This window comes from Nipponia nippon, unplaced genomic scaffold, assembly GCF_047370975.1.
Source record: "Nipponia nippon isolate SJK-2023a ecotype South Korea unplaced genomic scaffold, ASM4737097v1 scaffold_3, whole genome shotgun sequence".
Classification (NCBI taxonomy): domain Eukaryota; kingdom Metazoa; phylum Chordata; class Aves; order Pelecaniformes; family Threskiornithidae; genus Nipponia; species Nipponia nippon.
The window spans coordinates 123,529,040-123,551,704 of NW_028262347.1; the positions used below are offsets into that span (position 1 = coordinate 123,529,040).

A 22,665-nucleotide genomic window follows, 5' to 3' on the forward strand; every position below is an offset into this window, starting at 1 on the left:
TAACAACACAGCAGTGACCAGGGCAGCCAGCTGATCGCGTAACATTATGTTATGTGTTATGTTATGGCTCACGAAGCCACCAGCCCACCTGACTCTGGATTCAGCTGCCAGACAGCTTCCTGGGATGGAGATACATTTCTTCATGGAAATGTCGCTCTACTGTGGGCATCAAGATCTTCTTCAACTTAATTATACAACTAGTCCATGTAACTGTTCCTGTCCTGTCCTGATTTCCCTTGGTAACTACATTTTTTCAGAGCTGAAGGCAACTAGTAGGCAATGGTGGGATGTGCCAATCTGAACATTCACTTATCAACAACCACAAAAGATGGGTGTGCTCTGGGAGCAGCACTGAATTTTAACTGCATCCAGTGCCTTTGGTAAAAAGCAAAGAGACATGAAGATTAATTTTGCTAAAAAGCATTTGCTAGCTGTTTTGATAGCTTGCTGCTACTGAGCTTTTAGGCAGATGGTTGCCACAGACAAAACTTGCTGAATGCTTTATTAGCCCATATGCAAGAGATGGTCTGAGAATTCAAGAAGGTAAATGCCTGCAGCAAGCTGGCTTTTTATAGTACGTTAGGAGTCCACGAGAGCTGATAATCTGCATTAAAAATATATATGCTATTGACAGAGTTAATATTTTAAGATTCTTCCCATAAAAAGAGGGTTCAGCATTTAATGACTGCTTGCCAGAGCACAACATCCATATAAGCATGAAAAACTCAAAACATATAAAAGTTCATGAATAAAGAAGAGGTTTTTGCATGAGCAAATGAAGCAGCTACAAATAGCACAGACACCATTAAAAAAGTCTGTTGATCTGCTCCTTCAGTAACTGTTACAGTTTGAGAATTTTTTTAATTGCTTGCATAAAATGCAAGTGTCCTAATGCTTAATGATACCCATTTGCTTGTTCTGCATCCTTGCTTACTGCTCTGCAGCTGAGAAGATTATGGAATTCTTCCCACCCCACACAGATAAGAAAGGTTCCCGTTGGTTCACCTTGCAGTCTTCGCAGCAAAGTCCATGTGCGCACACTGCTCCCGGTTTCAAAGTACAGGTAGTTGCATTACAGCACCGGTTTGTACATTCCTAGACGGAGGATAAATTTAGAGCAGACAACTTTCAGTCACAATGAGCTGTAAATCAAGAGGCTGCCTATAGCTCCGCCAAGAAAATCTGGCCATGAAATAATGAATTATGCATGAAATTCTACAACTTGATCCAAACAGTCTTGTCTGTCCTTAGATTCAACAAGCACAATAATTGTAGTAAAACCAGAGAAGCCATTGAGGAAGGCTGGTTTATTCTAGCTATGGATCCAATCCCAAATATCACAAACAACTCAAGTATGACGATACCAATCTTGATACAGTAGTATGGTGTTTTGTTTCCACAAAAATCAGTGGAATGATTCCATTGCCTCCTGCGAGATCCAGGACCTGTTTTACAGTTAGTGAGCATCACTACTACAGCTCTCTATTTTGTGATAGCTGCTCACCAAGCTCTGTATTGCATGGAGACTCGTGGCTGCCACAAAGGAAGATGATGACACTATTCCATGTAATCTCTTATCAGGCTATGTCAGTAACAGAGCTTTGAGAAAAGCATGAATTGCATTATCACTAACTGATACATCCCATTTTCACACTTATGGATTAGATGGTGGCATGTGTGGGCTTTTGCAAACTTTATTCTCTGTAGAATGAGCTAGTGAGAAGTTTCAGAAAATAATGGGTTTGTTTTTCCAAGATTATGCTCACAAGCTGCAAGTTACATCAGCTGCGCTGGAATCTCAGCTCTCTAACAAAAATAGCAGCAGATAAAATTGCTCTTCAGCTGTGTTAAGTCAGTTTGACTTAACAAGGGATCACTAACAATATAGGGAACACAGGAAAAATAAGTGGGTTAGAATGATGTTCACAGCCTCTTGTTACTTTATTGGCTTTTGTAAAGCTTTCCAACTGGAAGATAGGACTACCACTGCACTCACAAATAAAGAGCAAAATGATTCTCAGCATTTCACTGTTTTCTTAGATAATATCTGCCTGAATATACGAAGCTAACTGCGCTGCTCTGAAGCAGTGGAACAACTTCCTGCACCTATTTTTGATCATGCCAGAAGGCAGCAGGCTACGCAAATATTTCTGTGCAGCTGCTGTATTTAAGAAGTAACGTTCCTCTGCACAGAAGCACATTTTATAGATTCACCTCAGTAGCAATCTGAGAAAAGCAGAGTGGAGGAAAGCAATGTCAGTCCAATTAAGGTATTTCTGAAACAGTCAGCTCCTATACCCCATCATCTGGCCCTACACCAGCCAGCCATGGAAAGCCATTGGCATTCCACAGACGGCTTGGGATAAAGACACAGCTCTTTGAATGATGTTACTGCAGCCTTTGAAATTTCCAATTGCTCACTCACTTATTACTCATTGTAGAGCATGAGCTTGGTAAATAGTTTTTGTGCCTCGTCTATTAAATTTTCAGGAATGGTTTTAACATAAACAGGCAAGCAAACAGAAAAGGCTCACAAGGCTTTCAGAGGCTGGAGGCTGCCACCCAAAACTACTGCTGTGTTGTAGTTTATTATTATTAATTATTGGTAACAATAGCAATGATGGGAGTTGGGTTTCTTGGTGTAAGTCTCCTGGGATCATCAGAGCATCTCCGACAGACTAACGCAACAGCAGTTCTAGCATCACCTACATGGTGTCGGATACTGTAGACAGGACACCTTGTTTTCAACCCCGCTTTTCTAAGAACACAGGATAGACCACATTGGGTCAGCCTGTAACCCTTCTAGCCTTGTGCCTCCCCGACAGCAGCCAGCAGGAAATGCTTCAGGACAAGAATGTGAGCACACGTACATGATACCTTCCTAGCCCCCGGCTTCCCCTTGGCTCCACGGACATTTTTAGCACCTGTAACATTCACTGGAAAGGAACTCGCAAGTAATCGACACAGTCTGGGGAGCAGCTCCTTCTGCTTGTTTGAAACCTGCCGCTTTCTAACTTTATAGGCACAGTTCCTGCTGGGGGCAATTGCTCCCTGCTCACTCTTTCCATTTCACTCACGATTTTATCAGCTTCTGTCGCATTTTCCTTCATTTTCTTCTTTTCCAGCCAGAGCCCCTCCAAAACTTTGAACCACCATATTGCTTTTCTTTCAACCTTCTTCATTCTGCTTTAGCCTTCCTGAGATCAGGGAGGGGAAAGAAAAGACTGCACATGCAGTTTCAGTTGCAGCATGCTGCAGATTTATAGAGGCCTATTGGTGCTTTGTTTTGTTTTCCTATTTCTTCCCTAGTAATTTCTAACAGCCTATTTACCTTTTAGACCACTCTTGAGCACTGAGCTGACATTTTCATGAGACTATTTATTGCAGTATGAAGTCTTGTTCCTCTATGGTCAGAGTCAGCTCAGAGTTCATCATCTTATATGTGATGTTTGGAATGCGCATCACTCCGCACCGAATCCCATTTGTCATCTTAATGCCCAGTCCAGCTGTCTCAGAAGGTTCCTCTGCAGTTCTTCACAGCCATCTTTCAGCTCTACCATCCTAACTAATATCATCAGCAAATTCAAGACTATTCCTCTTCCCAGGCTGTTTATAAGTATGCTGAATTGTGTAGTCCCCAGGACACATCTCATGGATACATCACAGCAGATCTCCTTCCACTGCATAAAATGGATGATTTATACCTGGTTGTATTTCCTATCTTTTAACCCAATTTTTGCCTATGCAATATTCTCTCATCCTACAGCTGCTTAGTCTCCTAAAGAGGCTTTGATGAAAGGCTTTGCTCTAAAGACTCTCTGAACTCCTAACAGGCTGCAATAACAGCATCGTCCCTTTCCACCCACTTGTTAAGTCCTTTGGAGCACGGTGATAGGTTTGTATAGACAAGATTTCCTGGCACAAAAGCTGTGTTGACTCGTCCCTGGCATGTCACAGCTGTTCAGGCACTAGCTCTTAATTACATTTGGAAGTAATTTGTCTGACTTCTGATTTACCAATTTGTAGTTTTCTTATCCCCCTTGCAGCCCGTTATAAAATTAGCCACATTTGTCACCTTTCAGCTCCCAGGGACTAACGATTTTTAAAAAAAATAATATTTTTTTTCCTTTCTTCTGTCTTTCCATGTGTAATCTACATTAACCCTCCTTCCAGAGACACTGTAGCATGTCAGACTTTTTTTGTAATATAATCCAAAATGAAATTGGAGCTTAATTGGTAATATCATCCTTGGTCAGGTCTTTCTTACACTCTTGGCCTGGTGGTGGGCATGCCAGCATCCATTATACTCGCGAAGAGGACCAGTGCCTGATGCACAGGAGACTGTAGTGTGGATGGAGGTGGTCAAACAGTCCCTACCGTATTCGTGTTTCCAAAGTTGTCTGAAGGGTGGGAGGTGTGCCACAGTCACGACTCTCCATCCTTGTGAATCCATTGCTGTCCTACTGCTAAGGGATGTCAGTGAGCACAGACCTCAACACGGGGCTAATATTTTACTTCGAGTAAAAAAGAAGTATCCCTACCAATGACCTACATCTACATATTCAGACGGATATTTAATTCTGCTCACTGGTAAAACACAACTAGCATATGTTACTGTACAGCTTTCCATGCCATAAAATATTGCAACACTATTGACCAAACTTAGCTGGTGTAAATGACTGGGCAGTGAATTATTAACTAATCTAATGGGTTTTCTGGTACCACTCAGATTATAGCAGTAAATTCCCCATTAATTTAATTGGGCCCAGGCTGCAGTTTTCCAATATAATTAAAAAAGAAAAACATAGAAAGAAGAGGCAAATCAAGTCAGTGCTTGCTGACGTTAAGTGGCTTTGACTTGAAAAGGTATTGCTAACATTCAAAAGTGAAAATGAGAAAGATAACTGGGTTAGAAAGACATTTGCAAGCTGCTTGCACTCTATTGACTTGAAACAAGAAGATAAGCCTGCTTCCTCCAACCTTGTTACCCTGAAGAATGAGTGAACTGTCAGGAAAGCCTTATGGCTTGTGTAAATCCAATACACTGTATAGACAGGATACAGCAATATCTCTCTGTTTTAACTGCCCTGTTCTATTTTGTCTGCAGAACCATATTTATCACAGGAAACAAATCCCTCATCTGCTGATGTATTTAATTCAGATAATCTAAGAGAAGTTCAGTACAGCCAATGAGCATGGGAAGCCAAAGGGATAAGGATGTCGGCTCCGATCTTGTTTGACCCTCAGGTTTTGCCTATCTCCTCCTGATCTGAGCAGTCCTCTGACACATTCACTAAACCAAATGGAATGATCTTTGAAGTAGTAGCAATCTTTTTGGGAGGCAGTAAAGGCTATTTCTGTTAGTAAGGTAATTGGCTAGCAGCAAGGACAAATCTCATAGTGAAGGAGGGAAAGGTCTTGTACCTAAAAACTGAAGCTGGCTGCAACGAAAAAATAGCATGGCAATATTAATGTTTACATAACTATTTATATTAATATAAATATATGAGTGGCTTCTCATATATGGAAACAAACCTTCAGTTAATGCATGGTATCTTGAGAAATTTGAGCAATGTTAACAAATTTATTTTGAGTTTAGCTTATTAGCTAGTACTTAAAGGAATTTCTATTGTTAGGAACATGACAGTTAGTCACGGTTAGTCTGTTGGACAAGCCATGACGGAGGGTGTTCTCTAATGGCGAATCGAGCACATTCCTAACTAAAGCTCTGCCTGAACTTCAGCAACTCAAATGCAAGTCAAGCAGAAACTTCCCACATTTCTGAGGACTCTGAGCTTTAAGCTGATAAGAGAGAAGCAGTGAAGGGAGAGTTTTGGTTTAGACCAAGTAGCATTAACCATGCCAAACCAATTCTGATTCGTCTTTACTGTTAAAAACCTGCAGACAGGAGGTGAGCAGTAATTCTCAGGTGGTGTCTTACATCAGGCTCCCCGCAGTCGCACTCCTCTCCATCTTCCACATAGCCATTCCCACACTTCTGTCCACCAAAGGACTCCTTGACTTCAGGCAAGTTAAACAGACACATTCCCACTCCTTTTTCCAGGCTGTTTTCCAGGTCCTTTCTACTGCAGCTACTGAATACCATGGGAAATGGATAGCTAGAAGAAAAACACAGGGAGACAAAAAAGAAAGGTAGTATTATGAGACAAAAATATTCTCTCCTGTCATGCTGGTGTCCTTGTAGCACATCTATGCACTAACAAGAAGATTGTGTTTATTTTTTTTAACCCTTTAACATAGGGTTGAGAAATAGCAACTCACTGTGAAATTGTGCCAAAAACATTTAATAATTTCTGACTATGAGTAAGGGAATTTCCATCATTTTCACTTAAATTTGTAGCTTCTGTTAAGGATTGGAAGTGTTCACATTTGGAATTCCTTCTCCCTCTTTTGCATATGTAGTTATAGAGCAAATTTTGATCATGAGCCTAAAGAAATACTGTGCTTGCAAGGAGGATTCCCGCATTTACAGGACTGCAAAACATCCTAATCCTTCTTGGAAAATTCAGTCTCAAATGGCAAATTCATTCATCTCGCCCTGCAGTATGGCAAACTTCCTGCTCTTTTCAGGAAGAAAATATGGAGAGAAAAGCACTGAGTTACTTGATAGGAGCGTGCTTCTACAATTCATCAAAGTCAAGCTTGGGAACTGCATGATTAAAGCAAATACAGTTCTTATTTTAAATCAGGATGACTGTAAAGACAGTACTGAAAATACCCATATTTTGAATTCACACTGCTGAGAGCAGGATTTGGTCCTGCTCTGCAGGCACATAACGGCTTTGATTTCTTTTGGAAAACACATGGACAATGTTATCAAAATGATCCAGTGTAGTACAAATATCACCAGATAATTTGTGTTTTTCTGTTGGAGGACTTAATTCCATTTTCACTAATGAATGTTTGCAGTTTGATTCACAGATACGAGACAAAGTGGCACCTGGATCTGGCCATCAGAGCCATGTCCTAAAGTCTGCTGTGCCCTCTCCGCACTGTGATGTGCACGTGGTTACGTTGAATCTGGATCACAACCAAGTCATAAAACAGCATCTCCCCTAAGACTTGGTACCTTCATCACTGCTGCTCCGTGGTCCAGCAGTAATTCAACATTATGGTAGCACAGGGAGCCAGCCTGATAATGACCGGACTTTATTCACAAAATGCTTTGTATCACTCACATGTTATTAGGGCATAATCTTTACAGATAAGAAGATAATAGATGGAAGTTCTGCACTGCTGAACTTCAGACTTCGATTAATCTACTGGTTTTTCTAACATCCTGAAATGAAAACTTGCTTTGTGAATGATGATGCCTATAGGTATCAGAAAGGGAACATTTCTGTTAAAAAAAAGGAATGTTTGACAATTACAAATGCTATAGAGCTTCCTCTGCTGACACGAGGAGGTTAATTAGGATCTTCTAGAAAGGTTATGGGTACCTTACAGAACAGAATTTATTTTGTGCCTATTTAAAATTACCTCTTTTACAGATTCTTTTGCAATAAAACAGCCAGCATATTGGAAAAGAACATAAACATGACTCTAAAGAAGAAAATAATTTTTGTGTATTGCTATAGAGTTTCTCTAGTTAAACTAAACAGTTCTGTAATTCACTGCCATATGACTTCAGAAAGTTAATAGGCATCTCCACTTTAAAAGCTGATTTCTGAAAAATATCAATGTTTAGGCAAAATGACAGAGTCTAAGATAAATAAAGAGATTTCAGAATAGCATGAGGTAGGAGTCAGGCTGCCAGCTGCAGCTCTGGGCCCCAAGGGAAAACAGGGAAGGTACTTGGAGTAATGGAACAGAAAATAAGGGCACTTGGGAAACCTCCTACTGACCATTTTGCATTGAGCAATTGGAGATGTTCTTAACAGGACACCACAAACTCCTGTCCTACTCTTAGTTTGATTGGAAAAAACCCCACAAAATTTTGTGTACGTAACTATGAACAAGTAGATGGATGTACACTACTATCAAACACCAGAAAAAACTCAAGAAACCCAGATACATCTGACTGGTAAATCCTGCACAAAATATATGAGTGCTTGATCAGACATGAGCCTCACATCAAAGTATGAATAAATGAATACTGCATCATCCAGGCAAGATCCTTCACTTCAGTGACACAGATTTACTTTGATATCCACAGAGATGAGACAGAGAGACATACATACCTTACACGGACTGAAATCAATTCAGGAACACAAATAATGCATTTTTCCCTGTGCCATATGTCTCAGCCACACACGGATCACGAGAACAGCTCACCAGTCAACACTGTCAATATTTTAGGGCTGTTCCTTTGTATCCATGAATACTCAGGGTGATTTGCATGAATGTGAGATGTGTCTGTCTATCACCGGCAGAACAGAATCCTTACTCTGTACCAGAGGTGAAATAGTGTCATTGTTAATGAATGAGGTTTCTGTTTCCCCCCAAAGGAACTTCAAGCTGTTTCCTATTTTGAACTAAGAGATCCATTCATCTTCTGGCCTTTCCTGCTCTTGACGCTGATTTCCTCAGCTGACATCAGTGCAGCACATGTTATTTGATGAAATTTTCTGAAAATACTTTTTCTTTACCAAGCAAGCTCAAAATAAAGCAATACAAAACCAGAGATGAACCCAACAAGTGGAAACAGAGAGCAACTGAAGGGTAACCACACCATGCAAAAGAAGTTCCCACATCAACTGATGCCAGTTGTTATTTCATTAGAAACATAATTGATCTTTAGTACTGTGATATGCTGACACACAACCATTCTTCATTTTTTTGACAAAAAAAAAAAAAATCCCATGTAACAGCCACAGCATTTGGTCATTGTGATTTTAGGCTACATTTTGGCTGTCTTTGCAATTTTAAAGCTGTTTCATCAGAAGCATGAAATCCCTGGCAGATGGGAAGGGACGCTATAGATTTCAGATGTCAGTAGCATTAGGCATGATGTTTAAATGAATCTGGAGCTTGCGAAAAATGATGAAGTAATGGTCATGTGAAAGAAACTCATCCTCTGAACAAATGCAGCAAGCTTCCTTGCACTATCCTGTTAAGAGGTTTCAGACCTCACTTGGAAGGACTACCTTTGGGTGGGAAAAGTTATTGGGGTCTCCACATTACAGTCAGTCCTTGACCTGTCTCCAAGATTTCAGTAACATGCTAAACAGGGATATTTGTGCTTTCTGTGGTAGCTCAGACACCTACTCTATTGGAAGAACCCTCAGCCACCAGCTCATATAGGCCACTGGAGAATCTTCCAGAGGTAAAAAATTCATTAGCAATCAGTATATTACATTGTCCTTCACTCAAGACATTTTCTTTTACAGGTCCTTATTTTTCTGCAGTTGGGAAGAGAAAGGAAACTTTAGTCCAACCTAAGTGTTATTCTAAGATGCTGAATAGCCCACACATTTTCTACACTGTTTGAATCTGTAGATTTAACACACAATGAATCATTTTGCCAAACCATTCTGGCTGTGGGTACAACTCTACAGAACTCAAATCGTGCCCAGCACTACATCAGTGTGTTCAGTGGGTTTACAGCAAGGAAAATAATTTCAGAGTCTTTCTACCCCTCTTGAATCCACAGCATTCCTCAGTGTTTCCTTGGTGCTGAAAAGATGCGCTTAATCTCAAGCAACGGATATCCTAGCTCTCAGCAAAAATGGCTTTGACTGCTCCTGCAAATGAGAGCTTCACAGTAGTAAGAGGATGCCTGGTAATTGATTCCTTTAGAAACAGAGTCTGGTCTTGTCCCATTCATTTATATTTCAAGCACTCAAGCCATTCAAATGCTAGTTTCCTTTATGTAGTTTTGCATTTAGCCTGTATTAGATGGCTCCTTTCATTAACTAAGTGAAGTGGCATCATCACTGTGTCAAGTCCCTTTTAAAAATAGAGTTCTTTGTACTAGCACCGCGTTGCCCAGCATAGGCTCTTTTTGCATGAACTATAAAAGTTCTTCTCCATCATCTCCATTTCAGAGGCATTCCCCCTCCTAACGGGCTGAATAACGAGAGAGTACAAGCAGTGAAACAGAAGGAGTCACTGCCCCAGAAAATTATAGTCTTAAGAGATCAGACAGGCAAAGCATTCAAGAGAAACCGAGTGGCTCCTGATTCATGCAGGGTAACACAGCAGATCAGCTACAGGCCTAGCGCCAATATCACCACTGAGGCTGGTGTGCCATGTTCACCATTGCTGTCTTTCCCATTGCTCCACCTGGAAAATGCCTGGAGGGACACCGACTTGGGCTGCAGGAGATGTTTGCTCCATTCCAAACCCTACCACTGCATTGCAGCAATACCTTGGGAAAGCCATCTGAAGTGAAACTCCCTTGGTTTCTCCAAACCATGTCTATCTACATCTTTAGGCATCTAAACATTTAGTAGCTTGGATCTACCTCCTCCGTGTTCCTCCACCATAAAACACAAGATATTTTGCTGTTTCTCAAGAATCTTCACAGAAGTGGTAACATCATCTATGCTTTTGGCAATTCTCTATGCATTGCACAGGAGGATAAACTGCAGGTTCGCAATATCTTGAAAACTAACATTTTGATTATTATGATTACTACTATCCAACCACATTTTTTTTCTTATTCAAGAACTGAAGGCCTTTTATAAAGTAACTGCCTTGTTCTCTCCAAAATGTTGGCATATATAGACACATACATTATATGTATATATAAATTATATACTTATGTATAGGGTTCATTTATTCCAGTTCATATCGCAACCTGATTATTCAGCATTATGGCAATGTTTATACAGAGCCTTTTACCAAAAGGCCCTGAAGTGTTTTACAATTATTCACCCAATTAAAATGCACAACAACCCCAAAGAGCTCTATTAAGTACCACCAGGCCTTCCTCCCTGAGGTAATATGATAATTGGAGATTATATTAATTTTAAAAGGGCATTTTGGTTTTCCGGAGCATACTTATTGAAACAACTGTTGACTAGCTAATTTCCAAAGGTGCAGAAAACTGGGATGGGGCTTTGTGCAGAATGCTCGAAAAATCAAGCCTGAGAGGCCATATCTGGAAATTGCTAAGACATCAGCCATGCTTTTTAGGAGCGTGAAGGTGCTCAAAGACAAGAGGGGTGCCGAGTCCCAGCTCTCCGAGTCAGAAATTTCACTAGTCAAGAACCTGCATTTCCAACACTTTCCATGACAACACCTTGTCTGAACTGAACATCACAGTGTCTCTTTGTGTCTGTCTCTACCCTAGGACCCTTTGAGATTCACAGCTATGAATACTTACGCTCCTTAGTCTCCAAAATTCTTCATTTTTGGCTGCACAGTGGCTCACAACTGGAGAGGAGGAGAGCAACTCAGATCCCTTTGCTGGAGGCAGATGTGAGTTTGAGCTCCCTCTTGTTCAGACTCTACAGAACAACTTACGCACACATGTGTAGGTTTTCTGCTGCATACCCTGGTCTTACATAGGAACCTAAAAATAGGGGGTTTTTAAACTTAAAAATAGAGATAGGGTTTCTTTTGTTAATTCAAATATAAGTGATTTTTCCGTGGAAAAAATGTCAGCAGTAGAGAGAGTAACACAAGACTAAATTTCTAGAAGGTAGAAGCTCAAGCGACATGAATGTTTCTAGACCCAGGTGTTGATTTCAAGGAACTATGACAATTTTCCACCCTCCTCTAACTCCTGATCTAATTGACATAATTCTTTCCCACTGAAAAGCATCCCCCTTGGTTTTAACCTTCTAGACATTATTACTGCACTCCATCTCTTGTAAACAACTTTTTATGGTCTCCTAAGAGATATGAGCCTATTAGAATAAAACTAAATTGGCTATTAGATGACATTTTTTGACACTTCAGCTATTCTGTACAGCATGTATGTTAATGAATTAGTAAGCATAAAGAACCTCACTGAATTAGGTATTAAGCAGGAGATAAAATCCAGTTTTCTTTGATTTTGAAATAGGTGTTCAAATACTACAGATCCCTTCGTGTATCAAGTTCTGTCATTACACATTATTTTGTACACCTCATGTTTTAATAGCAATTGTTTAAAATTAGACAAGTGCGATAATATGGAAGGGCTTTTTTAATTTATTATTTAAACAATGTCTTCATTTGTAAGTACTTTTGAGGGAAAAAGACACAAATGCAGTTTTAAAGCAGATCCCACAAGCACAATAAAGGAAGACCCTAAAGGTATCTGCAGATCCTCTCTCACCCGATGCTTTTGCAAATGGCAAACGCCCAGGACAACTGGGAGGAGGGGGTAAACTGGAGGCCCCTTTGGGCTCCTGGGAAATGTACAGACCCTTGCAAGCAGCACATGATAGAGCTTTGTACAAGACACCAGTCCCAGAACTGATGGGGCCCCCTTTTTTGACAGTATTGGAAAGATCCAGCTAAAAATGTAGAGTGGTTTTATATATATTTATATAAAAAGTATTGAAATGGGAAGTTTGCTTCAAAAGGCATTAGATGTCTGACAACTCATACTTATTTTCCTAGCCTATTTTTCACTCTCTTGCTCCTCTTTTGTAGTTTTTAATCCCTAGAGCATCAATAAAGTAGAGCACGGAATTGGGCCATGTAGTTATACATGACATCAAAGCTCTTGCTGTCTGAGTTCATGGTCAGTCATTTAAAAACAAGCCTAGATTTCTCCTACAGCTTTTGCTATGTTCACTACATGGTAGTTTTTACAATTCCAATAAATAACTGTGAATATGTCACACCAGTGGTTAATTTGATTGATGTGTAGTGGCAATGGCTTGTTGTGCTACAATGAAATTTCCAGGGTTATTGAAGAGAAAGTCTTCCCAAGTAAATGTTTAAACTTCACACACAAATGCTTTAGGTTCGTTTTAATTTGGCCCTGGGGATAGCGCAGATTCCCAGAATGCATTCAAGTAATCTCGCTTCAGGTGCCTAGATTGGATTGTCATAGCCCCAGCTGAGACTTGACCTCTCCCATTAAACTGAAGGTGAAAATTTAACTACCTGAAATATTCAAAAAGGCAGATTTATAATACTGAATGTGGGACTTAGGGCAGAAAGCAGCGATGAAACAAACGGCTGGATGGTTCAGAAAAGTACTTTCTGCAAAGGAACAAAACTTAATGGCTTTATACAGTATATACTGTCATGGCTTGATATTTCTGCAGTCACAAAACTGCCAAATAAAACATTATTAGCAGTTACTTTTACTTTGACAAATGTAGGGTCAGAGAAGTTTTTTCTTGTTGAGAGGCCTATTGTGACTTTCATTTCTGTGTTCTGGGGGTGAAGCAATACTAAACCAATTTATCAATCCTGACAGTATTCTGACTATATGCTGGAGTTATCTGCATTGCAAAAGCTCGATGGGAATTGAACTCAGACAACTGTTCTTCCTGTTGGAAAGCAGACAGCCAAGGAAAGTAGCTATAATCAGTTTGAATTTGCCTCTGGCTCATCTTTTGCTCTGTTTCCTTTTAGACCACTACCTCATTAATAAAAATTTGCTGGATTGCTGAGAGTTCAGGTTTCACAATCTACTACTTAGAAGTTGAGGTTAATCCAATGCTGACTACAGTAAAAGTGAAAAAGCAACAAATAGCAGAGGGAGGGATGAAAAGGCCAGGCCAGGTCTGGTCCCAGGCTAAGGAAAAGCAAGGCAGCAGGCGTACCGTGCCAGCCAGCAGTCGCCAGCAACGAAGGAAACTGTAGATAAGAAGCATAACCAGAATGCCCTGTGTTTAAATTTGTCACACAAAACACAACATCCTCAGCACGTGACAAGCAAATAAAGACAAATAGTCCATCTCGTTGCTCAAAATACCTTGCTGAAGATCAGCTTCCTACTGATTTCTGGTTAGACAGAAGGCACTGTTTGACCTGGCTTGAAATGCTAGGGCAGCGCTACATCTTGGTGACCATTCATTTAGTTCCCAACATGATTTCACAATCAGCTTTTGTTTTAGACAGTTACATTCTGTTTTTCTCCCTTGAAAAACCTTGGAATTGTTTTCTAAATAGGTCAGGAGCAGATTGGGAGTAAAAAAAATAAATCCGACTTTGGGAACTTGGTTTTGAGAGGAACACTTTCTAAAGAGCATGTTTGGGTGAGGAAGAAAAACAAAATAGTGTTTCAAAAACCAAAGCAGACCAAACAAAAGAGAATATCAAACCCAGATTGTAATACAGAAAAATCAACCATGATATTTATTTATGGACGTTTCCCTCTTTCACCAGTACAAGCTCCTGTCCTGCCTTTGTGTATCCTAAACACAACTCATGATATACTGCACCCTAAAGAATGAAAGAAGCATACACGGTTGTCCTCCCAGCTGATGTAATCAGTGTGACCGGCTTGATTTAAAGACCTGCCATACTGTGGGTACTTGGCCTCAGCAGATGGACTTGGGCGAGGATGAGCCTGTACATCAGGTACAGCAGATTGAATGACGGCAAGTTAAGGGAAGAAGACTCCGAGGAGGGCTAAGCCCCACAAGGAGGAACCCACGCCAGGGAGAAGAGATTTGGGAAGCAGCGCTCCGGAAAGGCACGTGAAGAAGCTGCCCACTGGGAAGAGCAGTAGCAGAAACACTAAGAGAATGAAGTTTATGGAAATGCCAGTCAGCGAGACGTGGGGGCTAGCGAATAACGTCTAAGCCCTGCAAAAAGCTAGAAATAATACATACCTGGGGGACAGGCTCATACTGATTTCACTTAACATCTGTACTACCTGTTCTCTTAATAAATCAGGACTTCAAGACAGGAGTATCTGACTTCCTAAGCAGCATGGCTCATTTTTTTTTTGTCTTTCAGAAGGTCCAAAAGAAAGAAAAGTGAGGCATAACAGTGCCAGAAATCAGACTGCATTCCTCCAGCATTTCCACCTTCCCTTCTTCTGCTACAAGATAAGCACTGAGAAAAAAGCAGTTTATCCCGTATCACCTAAATCACCTCAGACAAATGGAAATGGAATTCTTTAAAAAAAAATCATAAATATAAAATAGCAATAAATCACTTTTTTTAGCTTTCTTTTTCTTTTTCACAGAACTTGAACAAAGAAAATAATTAGTAGCAACATCGTATGTAATCATTATTTCAAGCCATGAGAAAAGAATGGATCCAGCCATGACCGGAGACTTAGGGATCTGTACGCAAGCATATTAAAATTTCACTCACGGGAATGAAAGGCTTCTGAGAAATCTAAAGGAATTGATAGGTATTGTGATGAAATCCTGGCCTTATTGAAGTCCATAGGAGCTTTCCTACCAACCTCGAGGGAGACTGGATGTCACATCTAGTGCAGGTTGGCTGCCAGGAGACCATCAATGATGAAGATGAACGCAATTTCCATGCTACGTTACAAGCAGCCAGAAAGGCTCCCTAGGACACCAAATTTATTTCACCTCTTTATTTTCAGTGACTTCACACTAAAATAGGTGGTCGCTGATCTTCATCTCACCACTGGGGCTGTGCCGTTCAGTTTTAAAAAGCTGAAATGGAGCCTACCTGCATTTCTGCCACAAGAATCCCACAGTAAATGCGTCCGGGACTTTGTAATAGGCTTTGACATTAGAACAGAAGAATGACTTTGCAGGAAGCAATTGTTGGGGTAAAATGGACATCTTCCCTCTCTGAATTTTAAACATTTTGCACATCTAGCCCAGGCACAAAAGACTCTGTGATTCCCATGACAACTGTGGCAACTGCAGCTGTAGGCATCATTTAATTAGTGATTCAGCCTTCCAAGTCAACATAAATTCCTTTAAGTGCTTCAGGGCATACAACACATGTTCAAAAAGGAGCATTCACGTGACCTTAAGAATATGCCCTTTAAGGTAGGTTTCCATTTATACTCTGGGAATTTGGAATTCATTAACACCAATTAAAACCGGACATTGTGTGCTTAATTCTCCATGCACTGCACTACAGGTTTATCCCTGCAGGTTGAAAAGTTTTTTTGATGAAACAGAAAGCTAAGATAAAGGGAAATGTCCTTATATGATTTGTTCTCATGGGTCATGGCAATAGCAGTACTGCAAGAGAAAAATGTCCCTTACAGAGCTATATTTTCCATGGATATTACACCGACAAGACAAAATGCAGCTGAGCTCTCACATACCAGCATCCAAGCCAGTAAAACTGTACCCATTCTGGATACATCACATAGTAGAAACCATGACTTGTCCTTAAGTATCTGCTATAAATAATCACACCAGAAGTAAAATGTGTTTTCATTTGAGAAGTAACCTCTCTCCTTGTCAGCTTCACTTACAGAAAATGCATGCTGTAAATCTGTACGAGTTCTCCTCTAGAATACGCCAGAAAAGCCAAATATTTTCAGGTCTAACAGCACATCTACTGAAATGTGGAGGAGTAAACTAAAATAAAATGCAAAATCTTCTTCTTAAAGGCCTGCCCCGTAGCTCTGTGTCCTAATTGTTAACAGTGACCCACTCCTGTAAAGGACTGGGAAATGTGCAATGTATTTCAGCCAACGCTACTAATTCTTCAACGCAGATCTTATTTACTTCAACAATTAAATATATCTGTAATGTATGGAAATTATTAACAAAAAGGAATGCCAAATGCACTGCAGACATGGGGATATTTGGAGTTAAGTGAAAGACTGACATAAATCTATTCTGTAATCTCATGGCTGTTTCCTACTAAAGGAAGGACCAGAATGCAATGTGCTAAATTACTAGGGCATAGGGATATGTTGCTTAAGTTTTTTTTAAAAAGCAGTTGCACTGCTGGCACAACAGACCTAGCTCTGTCACAAGCAATTTATTACATCAGTATATCAACTTTATTAAAAAAAGAAAAAGACAACAAAGAAGTCTGTCTTTGTGCAGAGCTCAGCTCAGACTGGCTTGGAAACATAAACAGCTTCAGAGTTTAATTAGAAACTGTTTACATCTTAAAGATAATTTCATTTTCTTCAAATTGTAGCAGAGGTAATTCCAGATAGTTCTGCTGACTCCACAGTTTAATGTCTCTAAGCTGCCAGACTGAAAAATGCAAAGCGATGTCTGCACAGCTGAAAAGAAACTGAGAGGGGTCAGGAAATACTGTGCTAACTAATAATGGTTTGATTATCTAACGTTTAACAGCTCTGCAGCTACAAGATGCTGTGAGATGTCTAGAAAGAAGAAAAGAGAAGCAGCCAGTAAATTAAAGTGTCCTTTCCCACACTGTATTTCTGATTTCTGTCCCATTTCTAGCATGAACTTTTGCCTTTTTTTTAGCTTTTTTTTTTTTTTTTTTTTTTTAGCCTTGTGAAGTGTTGGAATAAGTGTTTTCACTTCAAGTTGATTTGGTACCAAAGCCAAAATGCTGTTTTCATGGCATACCTGACTGCCTCCTGAAGCTACGGAGAACTGCTGGAAATCTCTGGAGGGTGTATGTTTTCATAGCCCGGTTCTGTAGAGTCCAGTTCAGAGTTTGAATAACCAAAATCAAGGTGACTTTATATCCTACTTCCTTGAGATCATTTTTCAAAAAGAAGAAATGTGATTGAAACTAATACTTAATACAATAAATGACACATATGATTAGTACTTTCCTGACTTGTCCTTTTTGTATGGCAGTTTAAAAACAAAAATCAAACCAAAGCAGATCACAAAATAACAAGACTCCCCACAAAAGCCTTTGAGAGCCAACCCTGCTGAGCAAAACGGCTCTCCAGGAGACATCAGCCACCCATCTATCATGCAAATATATACTTATGCATTATAAAATCAGCATTACTGTTACTAGCCTTCTTTTGATGTGCAGTCCTAAATCTCATTAATGGTAATGGGTGATACACGAGGGAAGAACAGACCTTCAGCACCATCAAAGGACATCAGTTGTGTAACACACTTTAACGATAGGGTGCTGTTCCCCCAGATGCTGCCCTTGGTGGTGAAGGCAGATGAAGGAGCTGCTGAGCATCTCCTCACCCTGACCCAGTCCTGCTGTTCACAGTTACCCCAGCTGCATCAGGATAACTGTGCACCTGAACTGCCAGACACATCACTAAATAATCCTCATTACTATACATTCTTCCTATGAGGACAGGCTGAGAGAGCTGGGGTTGTTCAGCCTGGAGAAGAGAAGGCTAAGGGGAGACCTTCTTGCGGCCTTTCAGTACTTAAAGGGGGCCTACAAGAAAGATGGGGACAGACTTTTTAGCAAGGTCTACTGCGAAAGGACAAGGGGTGATGGTTTTAAACTAAAGGAGGGGAGATTTAGAATAAACACAAGGAAAAAATTTTTCATGATGAAGGTGGTGAAGCACTGGAACGGGTTGCCCCGAGAGGTGGTAGATGCCCCATCCTCAGAAACATTCAAGGCCAGGCTGGACGGGGCTCTGAGCAACTTGATCTGGTTGTGGATGTCCCTGCCAATTGCAGGGGGTTGGACTGGGTGGCCTTTCAAGGTCCCTTCCGTCCCAAAGCGTTCTATGATTCTGCCCCCACAAGCCTTGTTTTTAACTTGGATGATTTCCATCATCTGGATTATCACGTGGCCCCACAAAACGCTGTTCCAGTTCACCAGAGGTGGAAGTAAACTGCAGCACAGGAGCAAATCAGGTTGGAGTTTAGATCCACAGGCCACTTTCTCAGCCCAAACCCATATTTCATGGTGTGGGTGTAATGCGATAATCAGAAATATCGGATGGCTTTTGGACAGAGACCCTATATACAGATTCTATAATTCACATGCCCATGACCTGCCATTTAATTTTACTTCAATAGAGAGAACAAGCTGACCTTGATGGTCCTTCCCATCTGTTATTTTTCCCCATTTCTCTTCAGTAGTACTTACATGGAGTCACTTAGTTTAATTTGGGACTTCACTCATCCGATTCTTAGCAAATTTATTTTGCTCTCACTCTCATTCACAAACATGCATCTTCCCATTGACTATCTGTTTTAATTCTAACATAAAGGTTTCAGCTTTACTTAAAACCATACAGAGAACAGTGGGTGTTTTTTGGATTGGTTAAAAAAAAAAAGTCTTTTCCAAATTTCAGGAGTAAATGAACAGTATTTTTCTACATACTTTGTACGATTTCTACTATGTGTTCTTTCTGTGTTTCTAATTGTTCTCCTCCCCCAAACCCTGCCTCTAAAAACTCAACAATTAAAGTGAAATTGTGTATTGAAAGGCAATTACTCAAAATTAGCTGTTATTTTCTACCGAGAGGCACAGTTCCATAAAAACCCTGCAAAATGATGATCAATAGCTGAGAGGTTAAAGAATTGATCTCTACTCCATTTCTCCTTTTTCTTCACTTATGATCACTACACAAAACCCAGTTCCCTGGCTGGAGCAGAGCCCCAAGCTATCCTGCGGCACAGGCAAAACACGAACATTTCCATCAGCACGAAGTCACAGTGCCACAGTCCAAGCTCCAATTCCCTGAAACACATGCAGTCATATTTATCTGGGTAAATTGAATTTAAAATCTAACCAAATCAGAAAGATACACTGACTTTAAATTCTAGCTGTGAAAATAGAAATGGTAACACAAAATCCAAGATAAGAACAGCAAAAAAAAAAAAAAAGCAGGCATAGAGGGATTCAATTCATTCTTTGACTTTTCCAAAGGAACATCACTCTACAAGGAACATGACAAAGAAGAGCTGTTGTGCGGAGAAATTATCATAGAGAAGCTGCTTCCTTGTTTATGTTACTGGCCCAGACCTTCCTGCATGGCATCCAATGGCTTTCTGTCCCTAACGCTTCGTGCCATCACTGGGATGCAAACCAGTAAGTGCCCTGGAACTAGGCAACTCTTGGAAGAGAGAAAAAACAAGTCTACTAGGGACCTAGATTAAAATAAAAGTTTCTGAAGAGACAGTCTTTCATTCAAAGGTCTGCTGAGCAAATAGCAACGGCAAAGACCTCTCTCACACATCAGGTTTTGCACTTTCTCAATATATACCACTTGTTTCATGTCTTGAAATAATAGCCCATGAAGTATTTTTCATTTCCTAAGGATTTGTTCTTTTCAATTATTTTGCATTTATTTCATCTTTTCTTCATAATAGTCCTTGAAAAGAAGCAATTGAGAGCCAACATAGAAATGAGTCAAAGTAGACTTACGTGACCTGCTGCCAGGCTGTGCTTGATGTGCAGCAGGATTTGGAAGACTGGACACAAAGTGGTGGTGCTTGATGTTAGGGTTCGAGGCCATTTGAAGGCATGCCCTTGCAGACACAGTCGTGGTTCACAGAATCATAGAATCATAGAATCATGAAGGTTGGAAAGCACCTTTGAAATCTTCGAGTCCAACCGTTAACCTAACTGCCTGGTCCACCTCTAAACCATGTCCTATGTTCCTCAGCACAAACCCATCCTGCCTTCCTACTATTGTACTTGTTTGCAGGGACAAACTCCAAGCTGGTTTGCATTTTCTGTTTGTAGTTTCAGTGCAGTGGGGTCTGTTGAATGGGTGCGTAAAAGCATCCCATGATTTATAGCTGTAAAGACAGGTTTCAGCCTATGGTTAAAGCATGCACCCTTCCAGGTCAGTATGAGGTATTTCATCTCACAATGCACGGACAGCAAAAGAAATGGGGTGTGGGCAGTAGGGCAGACCGGGAGAAAATCTCTCTCATTCCCATAGCGAGGTGCAAATGGGACTGGAGGAGAGACTACAAAGCAGCCCTTTTCCCATCATCCTCTTTTCTATCAATCAGCATGGTGAAAACCTGCTTCTGTCTACAGAAGGGCAAAGAGAGATGAAACAAATGGCTCTATCCTAGGACCCTGCCTGGAATCTCAATTAGCCATGGCTGGGATGATTTCAGCAACAAGAACTGAGCCTGGTAAGAGCAACACAATTCTGTGAGATGACAAGGAAAGACGCTTTCATTATAGCAAGTCATGGGACTACGCAAAGGGATGGAGACTGGAGTAGGATCAGCATCTGAATGGGCTTGGTAAAACTAGCTGTTCTTAATGCATGCCTGGTCTCTCATTAACACCTAAACTCTGTGTGTGTGTGTGTGTGCGCACGCGCGCAATGGAAAGGCATCAAGGAGTACTTTCTGTTAGAGAGAAGGAAGAACATGTTTACAGTGTGCCCAACTTCCCTGATGACAAGTTAGTTGTGTAAAAGTCACCTATATATAAGCTAGAAGAGCATGCTGTTGGCAAGGACACAGCCATGTGGGTCAGGGGAAGCATAAACCCTTGGGTTTACAGCAGGGAAGAAGACTAACTAAAAATGTCTAAGGCTGGCAAGAAATTTCAAGCATATATTAACTCTCAAGCTTTCAACTACTTTGGAGGAAATTATCCAGTTTCAACCCCCATGGAGATACCTGTGCTCGGTTTTGATCAAGGTGCACATAAAAAGTGCATTTCCAAAATTATTAAATAAAGAAGCACTGCTAATTGGCATAATTTTGTTCCACAGTTTGTGCTAAATTCTGCTTTTACTTGCAGTGGTATAAATCTAGACTAATGCCTTGGGTTTCATCAGAACTCTTCTGTATTTATCTAGCTGTCAGGAAAAATATTTTCACTCCTAAGAGTGGAAACTTTAGGGAGATGCTTGGAAAACAAGTGGAATACTGAAATGGCCTTGCTGACTCAGCCTAGTCCCTTAGTTTTCAGATACTGTGATCTCAGTAAAAAGGTTTTCAAATCTCTTTAAGACTCCTTATATCCTTCTTTTTCACATGGAACAGTTTATGGTCAAAACAACTAAAGGAACCAAAGGAATATCACTAAAACATATGCATAAAAAGGGGAACAATGTGTTAGTATTAAATATTTCCTTGTTGATACAATTTTTGGAGAAAAAAACCCCTTCTACAGTGGGATTTATGTCATTTCCATAGCAGATATTTGAATCTCTACAAGGCCTGGAGTGCCGCAAATTTTGGGTTTTTATACGCTTAATTCCATATTATACAAAATAATTTTGCTAAAGTAGTGGGTCTTTAAGGCATTTGTAGCTCACACACAAGTGGCACACATCTTGCTGGTATCTTTTAAGAGCAAAAGCTATAGGAAGCTCATTAAAGGATAGATCCAACCGAGTTTAAATTCCACACTGATCCCTGGAGATTTTTTCCACCAAGAACTAATTTCCAAGACCTCTTCAAAGACTGAAACATAAGAACTAAAAGAAGATGGCAATAATTAATGAAGTCGCTTTTAAGTAAAAAACCTTCAAACATTCCCTTTTGCTGCACAACCGCACAAATGACTCCGAAGTTAAGTTTACAGAGGTTTTTCTGTTATAACCCAGATATTTCCTATTCTTTTAAGATACCAGATAAGGACTTCTCAGGAGCTTGTACTTTTTACACTAGCTTCAGCCCAAAGATTTTTTTTCTTGCACTTGTTAAATCTACCTTAAACCAACAGAAATTAGAGGAGCACAGAGCGAGTGCCAATGAGTACATTGAGAGAGCAGGCTGTCTCTCTAAATGTATTCGGCTACACTGGGATGCTCTTTGTTTTGATGTTTTTCATATTCTAAGAATGTTTTTCAGGTAAGGAGTATTAATTTGGCCTTCCCTTAACAGACATGTACTTCCAGAGCCGAAAACTCTTTAGTGTTCTTTGAATAATGGTGCTCAGAGGAATACTACCATTGGTCAGATGTTGGGTAAATATTCAAAGTGTTAATTTTAAATTAGTAAAATGCAGTTT

General features: G+C 40.3%; 1 protein-coding gene across 1 annotated transcript in view; it reads right to left on the minus strand.

The window, feature by feature from the left end:
* Window positions 1-22,665, minus strand: part of ADAM12 (ADAM metallopeptidase domain 12) — a 186,956-nt gene that overhangs the window by 26,804 nt on the left and 137,487 nt on the right. Inside the window, exons 12-13 of the mRNA XM_009475739.2 lie at window positions 5,942-6,119; window positions 1,006-1,095 (exon numbers count right to left, since the gene is read on the minus strand). Of these exons, the coding sequence (XP_009474014.1) occupies window positions 1,006-1,095; window positions 5,942-6,119 (268 nt within the window). The remainder of the gene's footprint in view (window positions 1-1,005; window positions 1,096-5,941; window positions 6,120-22,665) is intronic.